Source organism: Elgaria multicarinata, chromosome 19 (assembly GCF_023053635.1).
Source record: "Elgaria multicarinata webbii isolate HBS135686 ecotype San Diego chromosome 19, rElgMul1.1.pri, whole genome shotgun sequence".
Lineage (NCBI taxonomy): Eukaryota > Metazoa > Chordata > Lepidosauria > Squamata > Anguidae > Elgaria > Elgaria multicarinata.
The window spans coordinates 15798783-15819518 of NC_086189.1; the positions used below are offsets into that span (position 1 = coordinate 15798783).

Sequence of the window (20736 nt, forward strand, 5' to 3'; positions counted from 1 at the left end):
ATGGCGGCGATGGAAGTCAGGCTGCCCGTGGGTCGCCAGCGGCTGGCGCAGAGCTTGCCCGGGGGGGCAGGAGAGGGCGGCCGCGACCTGGTGGCCCCGGGGGACACGATCACCACGGACCCCGGATACATGAGGTGAGCAGAGGGGCCTTTCCTACAGCAGGGCTGGGCTGGGGGGCACCTGGCCTCCCCATAGAGCTATGGGGCACGAGGCTATGGGGCAGGCAAGGGCGGTGGCCGGCTCCCCTAGGCCCCTCTTGCGGGGCTGAACTGGACCCTTTGGCCCCTGGCGCGTGTGAAGAGACATTGCCAAGAGTGCCCCTGGGCATGTGCAGAGTAAGAATGCCAGTAACACTCCGTGCAGCCTCCCCCAACCCAGACGTTTTGGATGGGGTTGCAGTTCCCAGAGTTCCTGTCCACTGGCCATGCAGGGCTGGGGCTGATGGGGGTTGAAGTCCAACGCATCTGGAGGGCACCAGGTTGGGGAAGGCTTGGCTCAGCAGTTGTTGGGGAGGGGGCCTGGCGCCACTCTGCATGCAGAAGGTCCCGGGCAGGGGCAGGAAAAGCTCCTGCTTGAATCCCCGTGCAGTCGCTGCTGCCGGTCTGTGTTGACAGTACTGGGCTAAATGGATCAAGCTCCTGAACGGATAGAAGGCAGCTCCCAGTGTTTCTGGCAATCCTCTCGCCGCTGTTGGCATCCTGGTACTCAATATAGAATTCCCAGCTAGCTATCGCAGCCACCCGTCGTGACTTGCAGGCAAAACTCTGTGAAGGGGAGCCTTTTTTGTGCAGCCTAGAACCCGGGGTTCTAGGTTGCATGGGAGAGCTTAAGGAAGGCTCTCAGCTTCGGAAGTTAATCCCTCCGTTTTCTGGAAGGTGATGAAGGCAGTGGGGGCGAAACTAGCAGGCTCACCCTCCCTCTCCCCCACTGCGGGTTGATTGTGCATGGAAGTAGAGTGCCTGAACAGGGCTTCTAGATATTCTATTCGGCACTAGTTAGGCCTCATCTTGAGTATTGCTTCCAGTTCTGGGCATCACACTTCAAGAAGGATGCAGGCAAGCTGGAGTGTGTTCAGAGGAGGGCAACCAGGATGGATGTGATGGTCCTACCAACTCTACTATTCTAAAATTAAGCCAGGGGTTACTGTCACATGTTAGGGCACAAATTCCATAAATTAGTGGCATGTGTGTGGGGAAAAAGGTACTTCTTTTTTCCATCCTGCATCTGCTTGAAGTTAGTTTCATTGCATGGCCCTGACTTCCTAGAATTATGGGAGAAAGAGAAAAATGTCTTTGGTCATTTTCTCCGTCCCATATATAATTCTATAAACCCCCCATTGTGTTGTGTGCCCCGAGGACGTGCCTTTTTTCCTAAACTAAAAAGCCTCAAATTTTAATTACATGCAGTTTTAGAAACGGAAGAAGTGTAATACAAGCCGTAGACAAGCAGCAATTTTGCTATGGTATAATTGCAGCAATCTGCAAACATTGATCATCAAAGCATTTTCTCTCCTGTTCTTTGGCAGGGGTCATGGGACTTACCTGGGTGATGAGAAACTTATTGCATCCGTGGCGGGTGTCGTGGACAGGGTCAACAAGCTGGTCTGCGTGAAAGCTCTGAAAACGAGGTGAGTGGTCTTGAGTTCCAGAAAGGAAGATGTGCCGGTGTGTTGACCCCAAAACGACCAAGAGTCTTGTGGCACTTTTAAGGCTAGAATATATGTTTTGGTATGCCAGGCATGAAATGCTAACATTGTTCAGCAGATGTAAACGCGTATAAACATACGGAGAAAAACGTTGCGAATGGTGGCGCCAATGTGGGCAGGTATCCACAATCACGGAGGGAAAACCAGCCATGGTACGAAGCACCCCTGTCACCTACCTTCACCGGGTTCAGACGTCACGACAACCCACCTCTGGCAAGGTTGATTAAGCTAATTACGCAGCTCACAACCGGCGCACACAGGGAGTTAGAATAGACCACCGTGGCTTACTTTCCTCCGTGATCGTGCAAGCCTGGTCAGTGACTGGGTTCATACAACACACAGTGTGGCTTATTTTTTTTATCACACAAGGCACATTGAGAACTCATGGATTGTTTTGGGGCTGTTCAGGGTGGTTAACAAGCTACCTTGGGGAAAACGTCCTGGGTTCAGACAACACACTAGGCTATGGTTCAACAAACAACTGAGACTCAATCACTGAGTGTGGGATAATGTGCTGTGTGAACGTTATCTGTGTGATTGAGGGGAGACATGGTAGCACTCTTCAAATACTTAAAAGGTTGTCACACAGAGGAGGGCCAGGATCTCTTCTCGATCCTCCCAGAGTGCAGGATGCGGAATAACAGGCTCAAGTTAAAGGAAGCCAGATTCCAGCTGGACATCAGGAAAAACTTCCTGACTGTTAGAGCAGTACGACAATGGAATCAGTTACCTAGGGAGGTTGTGGGCTCTCCCACCCTAGAGGCCTTCAAGAGGAGGCCGCTGGACAGCCATCTGTCAGGGATGCTTTAGGGTGGATTCCTGCTTTGAGCAGGGGGTTGGACTCGATGGCCTTGTAGGCCCCTTCCAACTCTGCTATTCTACGATTCTGTGATTCTATGAACAGCCCCAACGCGCTTGTCTGTGTGTGTGTGCGAAATTCTTACGCAAAGCTCAACTGTATGCAACCTCAGCGTGAGCTCACCCTTTCACAACTGGGGTGTTATTGCCAGGCTGTCTAGCTTCGCTATGCTGTTATCACTTGTAGTGATGAAAAGTCCCTGTTCGTAGTTCAACTAAATCAGAGATGGGCAGCGCATAGCCTCTTCTGCTGCCCCATCTTCCCTCTGAAGTGCCTCAGGTGAATTTTGGCAGTGCAGTGGCAATGAAAGTCCTGCACTTTCCCTTTCAAACAAGGCATGTGGTGAGTACACGCATTGTTTTAAGGGCAAATGGTGCTCTCCCAGGCCTGATGGAGCGCTACTCGGCTTTAAAACAATGCGCATGCTCACTGCATGCCTTGTTTTAAAGGGGAAACGTGGCTTTTTTGTGTGTGTCTCAGACTCTCTGAAATTACTCATCCCTGAGTTAAAGGAACAGAAGGAATCTTTGATGCCGTTAACTTTTATTTCAGCACTTTATGAGAGGCTTGTGGCAAGAGGTGTGTGGCTGTGAATTCTTCAGTTGTTTTTCAGATTGGCTCTCGTGGTAATGCACATGGATTCCAATGTTCTTTGTACCTGCATAACACATGTGTTCAAAATCTTATGGCACCCATGTAGTGCTGGTGCAATCCTATGCTTTCTGAGGTTGCAGGCTAGTGCAGCAACTGGCAAATCCTTTTTTCTAAGTTTGTGGAATTACTGGTGCAACCAATCCTGAGGTTAGTGCACTTTTTTCCGTGCCTGGGCTCGCCTCTTCCATCAAACATCATGCTTATAAATACTGTTCACAGACGCAGTGAGATTGTTGTCTGAGAAAGAACTCCCAACTGAGAGTTGCCTTTGTTTTTCCCCTCTTGCAGGTATAATGGTGAAGTGGGCGACATCGTGGTTGGGCGCGTCACAGAGGTACCAAATAGTTTCTCTTCCTTTCATTTATTTTGATCGCAAATGATCCAAAGCAGTTGCAGAATTCCATGCTTCTTTCCATAAGACGTGCAAGATTCTAGCAATAGTTTAGATTTTTATTATATCTACTTTTAAAAAAAAGAGTTTATAAAGGTTTATTTATTAAAACATTTATTAAAACAAGCTGGCTGGGGCATTCTGGGAGTTGTAGTCCAACACATCTGGAGCGCCCCAGGTTGAGGAAGGCTGTCCTAAGGTTTCAAGGGTCCAGTACATACTTTTTTGGTTTAGAACTTCCCCCCCCCCCCAAAACAATTTCTCTCTCTCTTTTTTTTTTTTTAGGTGCAGCAGAAGCGATGGAAAGTCGAGACCAACTCCAGGCTGGATTCCGTCTTGCTTCTTTCTTCTATGAATCTTCCAGGAGGGGAACTGGTGAGTGGCTGTAAAAAAAAAATGCTGGAAAGCCCCAAGGCGTTGACAGAGAGAGAAAGAGTCCAGCTGTCTCCTGTTACCTGGAGGGCAGGGCCGTGGCTTTGGCTGGCGTTATTGGGCGCTGGGCGAGGCTCACGCACAAACCCCCGGGCTCTGCTGCTCTTCGTCGTTGCTGCTCGTTCACATATTTATTTCATTATTTTTATTTATTGCATTTATATACCGCCCAATAGCCGAAGCTGAGCAAGTAAGCAGTGCTGGAAGCTAGGAAAAAACACCACCAGCCTCTCTTCACTTCGCTCCTTCCTTTTGGCTGGCCTTTTAGTCGGAGGCGGTGTTTTTGCCAAATGCAAAAGGGTTCTTTTCAGATTTGAAGCAATAGCAACACACATGGGTAGAGGTCTACAGATTTATTACCTAGCAGGCTAAAATTACAGCGAAGCATGCACGGTGAACAGCAAAGCTTACTTCTCCGATCTGTTGTCGGGAGCCCCAAGGAAAACAACAACGGGACGACTTCAGTCACACAGGACCTCCATGGTCATGGTCTGTGCCAAAGCTCACACCCCCACACCCCGGTCTCTTCGAATGGGTCTTTGGAAGGACTTTTATACATGCTCTCTCCTGGGACTCTGTTCAGTTCTGTACAGCACCTTCATCGATCACACCTGTGGACCCAGTCTCATGATGGTCATTTCTCCCAGCTGCCAACTCGAGAAATCAGGAGACCTTCCTACATTCCACAGTCATACCATACCTGACCTTCAGGCAAGCCATGCAGCTTGAAGGGTTTTAACCCTTCAAGAGGCTTGATTTCATAGAATCATAAAATCATAGAATAGTAGAGTTGGAAGGGGCCTACAAGGCCATCGAGTCCAACCCCCTGCTCAATGCAGGAATCCACCTTAAAGCATCCCTGACGGATGGTTGTCCAGCTGCCTCTTGAAGGCCTCTAGGGTGGGAGAGCCCTCAACCTCCCTAGGTCACAGGTTCCATTGTCGTACTGCTCTAACAGTCAGGAAACAGAAGCACTTGTAGCATGTCATAACTATCTCCTCGATATTACAATACTGTATTTCTTTGATTCTAAGACGCACTTTTTTCCCCATATAAACATCTCTAAAAACGGGGCGCGTCTTAGAATCGCGGGTGCGATTATTATTCTTAGAATCAAAGCTTTTTTTCTGTTGGTGGTACTGAAATTAGTGTGCGTCTTACAATCGAAGAAATACGGTAGTCTTCCAGTGCATTTATATATCATCATCATCATCATCATCATCATCATCATCATCATTATAATATTTGCATTCCGCCTTTTTTCCAGTACTGGGACTCAAGGCGGTTTACAAGATTCAAACCTGTACAATTAAAACGTATAAATATAAATTTACAAAAGTTAAAATAGAATTTAAACCTGCAGTAAAATTAAAAACATTTAAAATAAAATTAAAAACAATAAGAGATTAAAAAATAATCCAACACATTAACATAGGTCCGGAGTACTTCCAAAAGCCTGCCGGTACAAAAAACGGTTTTGCCGGCCTCCGAAAGTGTAGCACAGAGGGAGCCAGCCTGGCCTCCTGGGGAAGGGAGTTCCAGAGGCGTGGAGCAGCCACCGAGAAGGCCCTCTCCCGCAGACCCATCAGGCGTTCCTCCACAGGGACACTGAAAGAGAGAGGGTGACCAAGTAGACAGTAATGACAGGAGGACGGAAATGGCCTCAAGGAACAGGTGCTGCCCCAAAAGGTGGCCTAAAATCATTTAAAATAAACCCACCTGCATCCTCTAAAAACAAAGCGCTTCCCCGTCGCTACTTTAAGCTCTCGTTTTACCTACGCAGAACTGATTGACTGGGTAAAACTCATTCAGTTAAACAGATCAAGATCGACTTAACGGGGCAACAGCCTTGCTAATTTTGCTCACTTTTGTATGTGTTTGTTGCTGCTGCTGTTTTTCAGAGGCGAAGATCCGCCGAGGACGAGCTGGCCATGAGGGATTACCTGCAGGAAGGAGACCTCATCAGTGTATCCGTGCTCTTGGCTACGGCAGGCTTAGGCAGATAAGCAACTCACCATGGAAAGTCTGACAACCTCTAAAGCAGGGGTGCAGAACCCTTTTCAGACCAAGGGCCGAGTTGTATTTCTGAGGAGCTCTCGGGGGGGGGGGGGGCGCATTCCGGTGGTGGGCGGAGCCTAAAGCCACAGGAAGTGGGGCCAAAGCAATAGGGTATCTTTGGCTTAAAGGTCTTGCTCCCAGTAAATGTCGCAAAGGCATTTCAGGCTTTTTAGAATGGGTGGATAATGGCACAAAATAATTGGTGACTGGGGGGAAAGAGGGGCGTGGTCTTCTGGGGACTTCCCGAAGGCCGGATATGGCCCCCGGGGCCTGACGTTCTCCACCCGTGTTGTAAAGGTTGCGCCTCCTCTTACAGTGTTCTGTTACCCTGTCAAACCTACCGTGTCCCCAGAAGGGAGAATTTAAGGTACTTCTAGAGGAAGAGGTTCTAGCGCCAGCAACCAGAAGACACTTCTCTTTTCTTAGTGCATTTAAGGAGAAAGATGGGAAAACTGGTGGGAAAGCATGGGAAGGTTATGAGTAGAAGACACCATTGTCTGGACCCCCTGTAGATTCCTTTGAATGAGGGGGCAATGGGGTCATAAAAGCCTCATCTGGAAGGCACATGCACACTCACACACCCCTTGGCAATTCCTAGGCAACGCATGAACAGGCTCAAGTTACAGGCTGGCCTTTAAGATCTGCCATTTGTCTTGGGTTATGGTAGATGAGGCAGGTTGGAGTTAGGTAAAGAAGCGCCTGCTTCCCACGGGGATGGAAGCGAGCGGAACAAGAGATGGATATTGCATCAAGTGGAAGACGAAACAGACCTGACCTATGGGGCTCAGTCCCCTGTCCTGCTCTCTGGCTTAAGGAGAGGCGAACAGGAGCAGCGAAGGAACACAGCGGCCATCTTGTGCGGCTCCTGTTCATTCCGTTGGAGCTCGTGTCCCAGGACTTCCTGGTGGGCTGGGCCCCATTTTAGTTGGTGGGAGGAGGGCTTGCTCTTTGGATTTGGGGCTTCGAGCCCCAGTATGGATTTTGCCAGCCCTGTGTTCACTCTTCGCAGGAGCCAAACTCCCGATTTTGATCTTCGATCCAAGTGCGCGTGCCGGAAGAGGTTCTGCTTGCCACGATGGCTTTTAGCAGATAAAGCAGTTTGCAGATGTTAATAATTTTAAAAATGCATGTCTATGCTAGTCCTTGCCTGCATTACGTCCTTCCCCAGGCCCAACAAATCAGCCATTCTTATTCTACTCCAGCACAGCAACGCTCAAACAGATGTAGCCTAAAATAGGAAAGAAAGAGAAATAAGACCATGGCATTTACTAATCATTCACGCCTGGTCCACTGGAGGTGATTGTGATTCACCATAGATGATCAACCTCCTTGCAAGCCTGCAGTAATCTCATTGGTCATAGCTCATTGAGCTCATTGGTCATAGCTCAGTCGCCTTGCGGGAGCAGCTTTGCCCAGGATGCTGCAGCCCTTGGCATCATCTCGCAGATGCCCTGCAGCGTCCAGCTAGTATTTCATTTGGGGACTGGCCAGCAAGAGGGTTTCAGGAAACGCAATCTGTAGGCGTCTCGTTTCCTTAAGCGGTGCTGACAGGCAGAGGTCCAGGCCGTCTTCTCTGATGGGGCAGTATCGTTGCACACCCGGAGTCTGAAATACGGAAAGGTGAGTTGGCTTTCGTTAATTGCTTCCATTTTTATTGCCTGTATTGCATTGCTGATGCTTGCGAGCTGGTGTGATGGCACAGAATGTTCACAAACATTCCAACTATCCTGCATTAGAGTGACGTTGCTTCCATCGACTATAGTTGTCTGTCTCCTTTTAAAACACTAATATTTTTTTAAAAAGAGTTGTGAGGAAAGGGGGATTTTGGCACGATGCAGCTTTTCTTGCTCTTGCCTCACTAGATCAAAATTCTGTCTTGTTCACAATTCCTGTTCTCGTTTGCTTCCAGTTATTCTACACACTGCTGGAAATGGAGAATAGGGATAAAAGAGAGCAGGGACTCCTGTGCCTTTAGATTCTGAGTAGTCTCCAGTACCTTTCTAAGAGTTGTGCTGGAAAGGGCCATTTTGAGATTCCTTTCCATTAGAGGTCAGTCATAATTAAACTTGAATATATTATAGAAGAGATGTGTAACTTCCATGTGTGTATGAGGTGACTAGGATGTCTTGCTATGGAGGAGTGAACATATTTGGGATCATCTGCTGAAATGCCATCAGCTGGAACAGCCACCTGTCAGAGATGCTTTAAGGTGGATTCCTGCAATGAGCTGGGGGTTGGACTCGATGGCCTTATAGACCCCTTCCAACTCTACTATTCTATGATTCTATGCAACGATTAGAGGTACAGGTGATACCAGGATTACTTTGTAGCTGGTCACTCTACCTGAGGGGCTGCAGACCTCAAGATGCCTATCGCCAAAACAATCTGGACATGTTTAGAGGCTTCAGCTGGCAAGTAGATGGGTTTTGGCATCTGAAATCAGTGAGATTTTCATTCAGTGTTCATTATTGGGATCTGAAAATTGGAACACTAGGTTCAGCTCCTATGTAGGGCATGGTTCATGTTTTTGCCCGGTGCTTTAATTTCGCCCCGATGAGCAGGCAGGGATTATGAAGAGATCAAACCCTGAAATTACAAAATTGAGAGACTGCTCACCACCACCTTTCCCTCCCCTTTAAATTTTGGGTTTTGAGCCTTGACCTTCCTGGGTTGCTATTCAGAGACTATAAAGCCTTCCTATATTTTCGGGCTATTGCAGAAATTGCTACACCTGCTCGTAGTAAGCAATAATTACATTTCTAGAAAATTTTCCTGGCTTTTTTTCTTCCTATCTCTCCCCCCTCCCCACACACACACCCTTCTCTCTCCCCTGGACTCGGATTTGGGGCTTTGTGCAATCGAAGACTTCTTATATTTTGGGTTTCCCGTGTTTGATAAAAGCAAACGAGTCCCTGTGAGCCAGTGGGAGATTATGCTGCCCCAAGGTATTAGCACGTACTTAAAAGATGAAAGCGGAGGGTGATTATGGAATAAAGGGTGAAAGGACAGAAATTGGATTAACAAAGGGGCAGGGGAATACTCGAGTGAACCAAACCACTTGATTGTATTTTTGCTTTTTCCTCTAGTGACAGATGCATTCTTACAAAGCATAGCTTTCTGCATCTTCAAAGCACTTCACAGGGTATCTACCTGCAAACAGCACGGATTTTGTGCCTCTTTTATTTATTTTTAAGGGACGGATTTTCTGGCAGATTCTGCCCTCAAACTGGTGCTTGAATTCATAGCTAGTCTTTTGACTGGGGAGTACTTCAGACTCTGGTATCTATTTTTATATTTATTATAATAGGCAGAAGGAGGTGTGGTTAATGTTAGCTGGGAGCTGCTTTCCCCCCTTGATTATAGGCGCTCTGCATTGCCTACCACAGCCTTTTCCAGCGTGGTGCCTGTGGCGTTACCCACGTTTCTATTCCCTTAGGTATGTCTGGAAGAGTATGTCTAGAGAGTGCGGAATGTGGGACTGAGTGGGTGTGGCTGGTGATGCTGTGGAAAGGGGGAGGAGTCTATATATGGGGGAGCTGAGTGGTTTGAGTGGGTGATGGGGTTTGGAGAATGGATGTATTTAGCTGTGTGATTTCTTGTCCGGAGTTGTGTGAGGAATGAGTGAAAATAAGATCATAGGGACTAAGGATTGTTATTATTAGATTCGTTTCTACCAGTATTCTTAAGAATAGGCAGGAGTTGAATGGAGTTTGAAGGAACTAAGAACTGTAAACTACAATAAACATTTTCTTTATTTTACTGCTCTAAAACCACGTGTCAGTTTGGCTGTGTCTCCTGCTCTATTGGTTCATAAATAAACACATGACATTAAGCCTCCTGAAAACATCTTTATTCGAAGAAGCCTGCATGCCTTGGATTTCTGATTTTTGCTTCTTTTTAAATTTTGTTTTAACTGTTTTATTCTGTTTTTATTTTCATTTTACCTTGTACACCGCTCTGAAATTTTTCAATGGGGAGCGGTATATAAATATTCTAAATAAATAAATAATAAATAATAAATAAACCTTCAGCTTGCTATACTCACAGAAAAGCCTTTTCCAAATCTCCTTAGCTTTCCCCTCTGCTATAAGGGAAAGGTTCTATTTTTCTTTTTACCCCTTCCTCGGGTATTTAAGTGGCGGTGCTTAGCCTGAAGGAGGTGTGCGCGTCAAAGCCTTGTGTATGAGGTGGTGGCATCACAGTGCCCTCCAGATGCTTTGGACTCCCAACTCCCATCAGCCCCAGCCACCATGGCTAATGGGTAGGAATTCTGGGAGTTGTAGTCCAAAACATCTGGAGGGCACCAAGTTGGGAAAGTCTTGGACTAACACGTGAGCCAAAGGCCAAGAGCCAAAGAATTCATGGCTTCGGCTCTTAGTCAATGGCAATTCTTGGGTCTGGATATTTATGAATGAATATCACATCACACTTTCCCATGCTAGGTGTCCAATCACCACGTCTCCCCAGGTTGCTATTCTCTATATGGTTCACCATTGCACAAACCTTGATCTACCTGCTCTGTGACATAGGCCTCTGTATGTAGTTTGGTTCTTGCAAGTGAACTGTATGATGGGATTAGAATGAGGTATGTGCCCGAATGTGCTGTAATGCTGAAACTGCTTCATTGGAAGGAAATGCTTAATTGGAATTTCTAACTTGTCAAGACCTTTTGATATAGTATAAGACAAATAAGCTAGCTTGATAAGGAGGACTGACCATCTTGGTCAATGTGACATTGCTAGAAGAGTTTTGGGCCATCTGTGAATAAGGTATAATGAAGACGTTTTCTTTGAACTGTGTTGGTTTTGCTTTAGAACTTTGCCAGCTGCTAATTGGTTAAGATGCTACCGTGTATAAATAGACCTGCTCTTCACACTGCCACTTGAGAAGTTCTTTGTTGGTAGGACTCTCTCCATACGGCTGTAATATGCTCAGTAAAACAGAGTTGCCTTACAACCAAAGTGGATTTTTACTCTTGACGCCATTGTTACTGCCCCACCTCCCTTCAGCTTGGACCTTGTGTCGACAGCCTTGGTGTACTGATTCTCCGCAGCACTGGCAGCTTTGTCATTGTCTTCTTCTTCTTCTTCTAGCTTGGCCAAGGAGTGCTAGTCCAGGTTTCTCCATCCCTCGTGAAACGGCAGAAGACTCACTTCCACGACTTGCCTTGCGGGGCTTCTGTTATCCTGGGCAACAACGGGTTCATCTGGATCTACCCAACACCTGAACAGAAGGATGAAGAGGCCGGTGGGTTCATCACCAACCTGGAGGTGAGCCGATGGCCCTGGGAGGCCTTGCTTGGCGTTCATGGGTAGTGTTTATGCTAAGGGTTAGCAGCTATTGGCCTCGGTCAGATCTTGGCTTTCTGCAGTTCTCAGTAGTAGCGGAGGGCCCAGCTGCTATGGTAATAGAACTTTTCAGAAGACTGCTTTGAAGAATGGAGAAGGTGGCGCCCCATTCCCCAACCCCTCTTCAAAGCGGCCCTCTGTGAAAACTAGTTCCTGACCACTGGCTTTTCACACATGCTCTATTCCTGTACCCTTCTTGACTTGTACTGAACATGCGAATGTATTCATCATGGAAGTGTGGTGGTGTTCCAAAGGCAGTTTATTTACTTTTATTTATTTATTTATTTATTTATTTATTTATTTATTTATTGCATTTGTATACCGCCGCATAGGCGAAGCTCTCTGGGCAGTTCAGATAAGATAAAAAGACTTAAAAACATTATACAAAGATTAAAACCCACAAAAACAAGCAGAATACACATACATTTAAAACCACTATAACAACTTTAAAAACGATGAGCCAAAAAAACCAGACCCACAGTCATTACATATTACTAAATGCCTGGGAGAAGGGAAAAGTCTTGACCTGGTGCCGAAAAGATGACAATGTTGGCTCCAGGCGGGCCTCGTCAGGGAAATTGTTGCACAGTTGGGGGGCTACCACAGAGAAGGTCCTCTCTCTTTTCGCCACCCTCCGAGCTTCCCTCGGAGATGGCACCCAGAGGAGGACCTTAGATGTTGAGCGTAGTGTTCGGGTAGGTTCATGTCGGGAAAGGCGTTCCATCAGGTATTGTGGTCCCAAGACATGTAAGGCTTTGTAGGTTAAAATCAGCACCTTGAATTGGGCTCAGAAACATACAGGTAGCCAATGCAAGCAAGCCAGAGTGGGACTTATGTGCTCAAACCTTCTAGTCTATTAAAACATTTGTATCCTGCCCTATATCGCTGTAATATACAGATAAAATCAGGACAATGTAAACACGAATAATAGACACAGTATTATAGACACAGTAAAAAAAGTATTAAAGCTCCCCTGCTTTTCTTTTCAGCCTGTGCCCCTTCCTGATCGCGAAGTGATCTCTCGTCTCCGGAACTGCATTGTGGCTCTGGTGACGCAAAAACTGATGCTCTACGATACCAGCATCCTGTACTGCTACGAAGCTTCTCTTCCTCGCCAGGTAATAGCTTCACTCACTGCTTCCTTTCCGACTGGGCTGTGGGAGGCCTTGTTGGCTCATTGAGTTATGCCGGCGTGCCTGCATGTGCTTTGCTACCTTCCACAAGGACCCTAACATTTCCCTGCAAATAGGAGTCTCTGAGGCAGTGACAGACTTTGTATTTCTGGGCGCAAAGGTTACTGCAGACACTGACTGCAGCCAGGAAATCAGAAGACTTTTACTTCTTGGGAGGAGAGCAATGACAAATCTTGATAAAATAGTTAAGAGCAGAGACACCACACTGACAACAAAGGTCCGCATAGTTAAAGCAATGGTATTCCCCGTAGTAACCTATGGCTGCGAGAGCTGGACCATAAGGAAAGCTGAGCGAAGGAAGATAGATGCTTTTGAATTGTGGTGTTGGAGGAAAATTCTGAGAGAAAATTCTTGGGCTGCAAGAAGATCAAACCAGTCCATACTCCAGGAAATAAAGCCAGACTGCTCACTTGAGGGAATGGTATTAAAGGCAAAACTGGAGTACTTTGGCCACATAATTAGAAGACAGGACACCCTGGAGAAGAGGCTGATGCTAGGGAAAGTGGAAGGCAAAAGGAAGACCAAGGGCCAGATGGATGGTTGATATTCTGGAGGTGACAGACTTGACCTTGGGGGAGTTAGGGGTGGCAACGGCCGACAGAAAGCTCTGGCGTGGGCTGGTCCATGAAGTCACGAAGAGTTGGAAGCGACTGAACGAATAAACAACAAAGGAGACTCTGAAGTAGTTTGTCCGTTTTTCTTAATGGGTCGGCCCCAACCTGCGGTTCTGTTGGCATTCCAATGACACCTGCTACCCAACAGTCTCTTTGCCTGGGCTGGTGGAGGTGGTCTCAGATTTGGTATTGAGGACTCCCAGAAGGATAGATTAATTTTTTTAAAACGTTGCTTTTTAAAGAAGTGAATGATACGTTTAAAACTGCATTTTAAAAGCCTCTATGTCTTAGCCGCTTGATATTCATCTCACCTTTTAAAACTATTTTAAATTGTTTTAATATGCTTTAGAATTGGTTTTATGGTATTTGTTTTTATTATGTCGCTTTGGGCATAGGGTGACACATAAATTGAATGAATGAATGAATGAATGAATGAATGAATAATAATAATAATAATAATAATAATAATAATAATAATAGAAGCCACAGAGTGGTTAGGATTGAATACAGTGATGGTGCTTCTAAATCACAGGTGCAGTGTGTTGCAGTCATGTGTGTGTGTGTGTGCATGCACATACACACAGGGTTGTAGCTTTGGGGTAGAGCCTTCTTGCGTGCAGAAGGTCCGAGGTTCAATCCAAGCAGTACAAGGTAAAGTTCCTTCCTGAAGCCTTGGAGAACTGTTGCTGCCAGTCAGTGGCTCAGTTCAGACAGCGCTTTTCTCAACAGTAGTTTTAGAACTCCACGGTGGACTCTTTTTTTCTTTTCTTTTTTGGAAAATACTCCACCCTGAATATCCACACTGTGCAGAGGAGAGTTCCTGCACAGCCATTGTGTTGCGTGTTGTCTAGAGGGCTCTGTGGAGTTTCTTGCTGCGTTGAGTGGAGTTTCCCCACTGGCTACAGAGTTCCCTGGCTAGAGCGGCCAAAGGAGGAAGGGCTGCTCTAGGAGAGCTGCCGGGATTGTTTTTTCACAGCAATGGCTGATGGGATAGCATCGGGAGGAGAGAGGGTGGAGGTACTGTCAATCAAACGTCCGCATTGCATTTTACTCAGCTCCACAGTAGACCACAGTCACACAACGGTGGAGTTGGAACATGTTGGGTGGGGAGTACCTCCTAAAAACTCCAACGCAGTGTGGAGTTTTCACACTGTGTAGAGAACTGTGTTGTGTGAACTGAGCCGGAGTCGACAATCCTGGGCTATGTGGACCAATTCTCTGACTCCGTTCCTCTTCCTTTTTAAATTACAGATCAAAGACCTTCTCAGACCGGAGGTGATGGAGGAGATAGTGTTGGAGACTCGGCAGAGACTACTAGAACTAGAGGGATGATTATGGAGAAGAGTGGTGAGGACTTGTCAAGGCAGTATTGCGTCCTGCTTTTCATTCAACGATCAAGCCTCCTCAAGTTTCTTTTTGGTATGGAATTTCTTAGACGTTCCATACCAAAAAGAAAAGTAGAAGGAACCTTGGAAGGAATGGGAGCTTTGGGACGTCTTTTTACCAAGAACAGCGAAAAACAGAGAGGCACCTGCCTTAATCAGCAGCTACTGTCTTGGCGAGGCACAGAATGTGCCTGCAACATGGCATTCTTTCCTGAAAATGTTACAGGGGAAATTCCCAGGACTTGGAGAGGATCAGGAGGAAAGAAAATGCTGTTCTCATGCTCAATGATTCACTTTGTTATAGATATCTGTGTACATTCCTGCATTTCAGTTACAGTTCCCCAAAGCCCAACCTGAGCCTTTGCTGCGAAGGCGGCCAACAACCAAAACGCAAACTGGATTTGGGCTTTTGATAATGGTTGAGGATCCGTTTACACAGCAGAGGGGGTTACCAAGGGCAAATTAGACGTTATAAGAAATTGGAGCCTGCTGCTGAAAATGGCAGCTACAAGATCCCCCCCTTTTCCCTCCCATAACGTGGAGTATAACTCCTCTGCCCTACATCCTGTCATTATCATTCTGTATCTTCCTGTGCATCGTTGGCTGGCGTTGGTGAGGGAGCGCTCGGCATAATGACTTCAGGACGTGAGGTAGGTGGTTATACACACGTAGGGTGTTGTGGAACCTCACACAGAGCTGCTGGTTTGAGCAGCACCTTCGTTGTTATAACACGAGGGTGGGCAACCTCCAGGGGCTAATTACCCCACCCCCCTGGGCTGAATTTGCTGCTGAGTTTTGGCAGCAGATTCAACCACAGCAGGATAGCGGAGGCTGGAAAGTAGACCAGGATGGCTGTGTTCGCTCCGTGTGTTGCCCACCCCTGTTATAACACATAGTTCTGACGAAAGACTTGCTGAATAAAGGAAAGTCAAACTTGTAATCGACCAGCTTGTCTGCGTGGTGCTGCCTTACCCGTAGATATCACCACCACCTTCGGAAACTCCAGGCAGATCTGGATACTGTACAGCCCGCAGTCTGTGTCTAGTGATGCTACTTTGGCTGACCAGCACGGTTGTGATGGCTCGTAGCTATGGCAGATGCCTCCATGACAAGGCCGCTGAGCCATGCAGTCTGTTTGGAATACCCCAGGCTTGCTTGGGGTGTGCCGGGGTTCAGCTTCCTGTGCTGATGCTGGAACGGGAAGGTCAAGTCAGCAGCATACAGCCAGGTTTTGGGGCCTGTTCCAGCTTGCCAAGTTATTTGGCCAACAGGCAGGGCCATCGCACAGGATTCCTCCTCGCCTCGTCCTATTCGAAAGGCAGCTTCACCTCCTTGGTCTGTAACCAGTCGTGTCAAGAGCCCCTGTGATAATGTGAACTCCTGCAACTGTGGGGAACACTTAATATTTTTGTACTGGAGATGTTTTTTTAAAAAAAATCAATAAATGTTTCTGTTTAAAAATAATTATTCCAAGGGCAGATTTTGAATCCGGCCAGATATTATTTTGTGCAGGTCCCATTAAAATGAATGAGAGTTGCTCAAGAGCATGGTGGCAAAGGGACACCCCTCCTCTCCCTCCCCCAACCAGCCCTGATTTACAGCTCCATGAACTTATCTTCCTTCCCTCTCCATATTAGCTCAAGGACCCAGGTAGTCATGCATCATAGTACAAGCGGATGGATCCCTGCCCTGAAGAGTTTATGGTCTGGAATGCAACACATGAAATGGAGCAAGGCGTATGTGACAGGGGTAAATAGAAAACTCTTTCAGTTATGCATACTTGGACTTAATTCCCGGCTTCCCTGACAAGCTACAGCTGCTGAAATTCACTTTCTTAACAGCTAGTAAAGATGCAGGAGACCTGCCCTCTCCTGTATCTGTTCACCCTAGGCATAGCATCGCATAGCATAGCATAGCATATATATAAATATATATTTAAAGGAGGCGGAGCAGAGGATCTTAGATATTCACAGTGCCATTTACTGGTAACTCCCTGTACCTATTGGAGACGTAAGTAGGCATACCAAAAACAGGAAGAGACAAGACAGATAAGCAGTGAAGAAAACTCTCCACATACTTAAGGGACTTCTCTTCTGCATTAGTCCTATCAAATTCCCAGGTCTGTAGTTTTTTCTTCAGTGTCATGATATGTGACTCTGCCCAATGAGGGCTGTGGCTATGTGCTTCGGGGGTTTCCCCTGGGTCGCTTGTCTGCTACTGCTGGCTGCATCAGAAAATCTTGGGATGTTGTCACAGACCATATATTGACTTTAAAAAAAAAAGATCAAAGCTTCATGGTGACTGGCCAAGAAAGAGATCTTGGGGTTGTGGTGGACAGCTCAGTGAAAATGCAGACCCACTGTGCAACTGCTGTGAAAAAGTCAAATTCTGCATCAGGTATAATTAGGAAAGGCATCGAAAATTGCCGGTATAATAGTGTCCTTATACAAATCTGTTGTGTGACCACACGTGGAATATGTGAACTGTTCAGGCTATTGTTATAAATATTATAGAATCGTGGGGGGAAATGCAGAAAGCAAAAATTATCGTGGGGCTGGAACAGTTCCCGTATGAAGAAAGGTCACGACAGCTGGAACTGTTTAGCTTAGGGAATAAAAGGCAAGGGGAGATATGATAGAGGTGTACTAGATCCCAATGGCGTCATCCCATGAAGGTGATTGGTGGGAGATTCAAGACAGGTAAAAGGAAGGACTTCTTCACACAGCACATGGTTAAACTATAGAACATTTATTTATTAAATTTATATACCGCCCCATAGCCGAAGCTCTCTGGGTGGTTTACAAAAGTTAGAAACAGTGAAACCATCAAAAATATAAAAACAACAGTATTCATTTAAACAATAGCAGTTCTGTTACTCATTAACATAAAGTGTAATGATGCTATCAAAAGTGTATAGACAATTATAGAATCTAAAGCTATTAATGCCTACTAGGCCTGATGGTGAAATGGTACCTCCAGGATCAGAGGTGGTATGTCTATGTACACCAGTTGCTGGGGAACATGGGTGGGAGAGTGCTTTTGCACTCATGTCCTACTTATGGTTTTCCTAAGGATGGCAGGTTGGCTGTTGTATGAACAGAATGCTGGACTAAATGGGCCCTTGGTCTGATCCAGCATGGCTGGTCTTGTGTGTTTTTCCTGCCGCATCAAAAATAGTGCTTAGTTCTTTAAGGCACACTTCAGGCCCTCTTGCAGTGCAAAAGTATTGGGGATCGTTCACTGTTCCGGACAAGGCAAAGCTGTACCACAATGTGTTCCTGAAAGAAAAAAATAAAATGGGTATTCTATAGTCATTGTCCCTTATCAAGAGCTCTGAGCATTTTCACTTCTGCAGCTATTTGTCTCACTATATTTTTAGTTAGCCATAAAAAAAGAGAGGGAAAAATCTCATGAAAGAAATTGTCCCCAAAGCAATACGGATGTCAGGGAAAACAAATTTATTTAGCATTGGTGTGTGGGAAGACCCAGGATTGCCAGTTTGTTTACTGCTTGGTTGAAACACATGAGGGCCTTTCGATTCTCCAGGATGCCACAGCAGCTGCCTTGTGAAACCACAGTTTCTCTTCCTCTCTTGGCAAATGGCAGCATGAGAAGTTTGATAAATCAATTAATGTGCATTTTACTGTCGTGTTTATTGGACTCGGGGGCTGCTTTAGTGTCAGGTTATGTGTGCTGCCTGCCTCCACTAATAAAGACAGAGAATCTGTTTTGCGTTTGTAAAATGTCTCATTCTGGGCTCTTCTGATATGAAAGATTTTGTCTCTTCTGCAGACAACAAGTAGGGTTAGATTAATGACCATACTAAAGAAATTGTGGAGCGGAGCTTCCGAAAAATTGGCGTCCCTGCAGTGACATAATTACGGAGGAGGCCTTTAATAATGTGAGAATATATCCAATATGTTGTTTGTATTACAGTGCCCTGCTGTTCACTAGATAATAGTAATTCTCTCATTATGAAACATCACATCTTCCAAAGTTTAAAGAATGGACACCCCACAATTCTAATTCCAAGGATCACTGTCTGAGTCACACAACTACCTGCCTCCACACACACATCCTACTAAATGTTCCTCTCCACCTTTTCTATTGTTGTGTTCATTAGACTGCAATTCTTGGGTGGGTGGCACTTCTGTGTATAACGTATACTTAGAAGACATAACTTTCTTACCGTGTGTTCAACAGGTCAAAACACACCTCAACAGCACCTGCAGTGTGTGTTGCGCAGATACAGTGTGCATGGCCATAGATTCAGTCACCCCACCGCCAGTTGAAAAACTATGCTATAAAAACCTCACGGGGACGGAGGACCATAACCCCTGCAGAATAACTCCAGCAAACCACACTGATAATATCTTTGAACAAGGCATCCTCAAAGTTAGAAATAGGGAGAGCAATTCATCAAGACTAGGAACCAGGAAATTCTGTTCCTGAGAAACAGGGATGGTTGGAACATATGAAACGTGGGAGGATTTGCCGTTTTCAAAAGCAGGAAGTCTATCTATGTATCCTGTCCCTCTGGCTGTCTGTCTAATCCTGAAGTCTCCAACATGGCGCCTGTGGATACCACCATGCTTCATGCTCCTCTTAATTAAAATAAAAACCTGAGAAGTTGAGATGTTGCAAAGCGAAGTGTCAGCCTCCAGCACCGTCTTTATTTCCAAGTACATCTCTGGGTCTCGCATCTCTCAGCCTCGACTGTTGCCTGGTGTGAAATAAACGATGGAGCAATAAAAAGTGGGTATCATGTTTTGGAGCTTAGGCTCCGTCTGTGCTTTTTTTGTGAATGGGCAAGCAAGCGCCCCCTGCCATGGCAGCCATTTTGTGAGAGGGCCCACAACACCCTTAACATTCCAAATGTGCCCACTGACCCCGAAAGATTGTAGCTGCCTGATTTAATGTAAGCAAGTTGCAAGATTCCCAGCAAGGGTTATGTAGTTAGGCCTGGCTCTGTTCTAGGTTTGGCATTTGGGGCGTAGACCCCCAACTCTGCCTTGTACTCAGTTCCCTGACCAAACAAGCAGAAAACTGGGTTCAAAATTGTGGTTTTTGTGTTTTGCAGCCTAGTCTCCACCTCTGTACGTAGGTTCATGGCCAAGTTCTCTTTCTTATAGCCTCACTAGTTTGCCTTCTGGGAAATGAGTAATGAATGGGGCAAGCCCCCATGGTAAGCATTTTGAGAGAGTGCCCCCAACAGTCTACCAAAATTCCAGATGAGTCCACCACCCCAAAACGGTTGGGGAATCCTGTATTAAGGGTGAGGACACATTACAACATTTTGTTATTGGTGCCATTGACATTTGTTATTGAGAAAACACGTATGCGTCTATTTAAGTATGGCCAACATTTTAGTTTAAAAACAAACAAACCATGCCCTAGATGTTTGGAAACACTGTTCCAGAAAGCACCGCTTTGCATTTAACATGCCTATATTCTGTTGCAATAACATAACCGGCTCTCTCCAGACATTAAAGAGAGAAGTCCAAATCAGGCCATACCTGTCCCTGGGTCTGTCCCATAGACAAGTGGGAGAGCAAGAGAGTGTCTTCGATTTGGGGTGATCTTATTCAAATGTTTAATTTCATGTTTATTTCCTGTTTTTTCTATGAAACGAATAACCGAAGAAACTTACAATAAAAAAGGCTGAGGAGAGGAAAGAGATCCCTTCTGGTTTCCTGACTTTCTCACAATAATTATTAATATTGTGACCATATGAAAAAGAGGACAGGGCTCCTGTAGAAATGTCCTTTTCTACACATCAGTTGTGTAGAAAAGGAAATTTTAGCAGGTGTCATTTGTAGGCATGCAGGACCTGGTGAAATTCCCTCTTAGTCACCACAGTTAAAGCTGCAGGAGCTCTGCCCTCTTGACCAGATATAAAAGAACGCAGGGCTGCTGCAGCTTTAACAGCTGTGATGAAGAGGGACTTTCACCAGGTGCTGCGTGTATACAAATGACTCCTGCTGAAATCCCCTTTTCTACACAACTGTTAAAGATACCGGAGCCCGGTCCTCCTTTCCATAGGGTCACCCTAATGATTATCATTGACTGCACCCACCCCAGGTTTTAACACTCCCTC

The 20736-nt window shown here is 46.0% G+C and overlaps 1 protein-coding gene across 1 annotated transcript; it reads left to right on the top strand.

The window, feature by feature from the left end:
• Positions 1–16103, top strand: EXOSC2 (exosome component 2). The gene is made up of 9 exons (XM_063144530.1): positions 1–134; positions 1526–1627; positions 3507–3552; positions 3895–3984; positions 5943–6008; positions 7651–7719; positions 11193–11369; positions 12437–12565; positions 14506–16103. The coding sequence occupies exons 1-9, from the start codon at positions 1–3 to the stop codon at positions 14584–14586; spliced, it is 894 nt and encodes a 297-aa protein (XP_063000600.1). The 3' UTR covers positions 14587–16103.
• The last annotated feature ends 4633 nt before the right edge of the window (positions 16104–20736 follow it).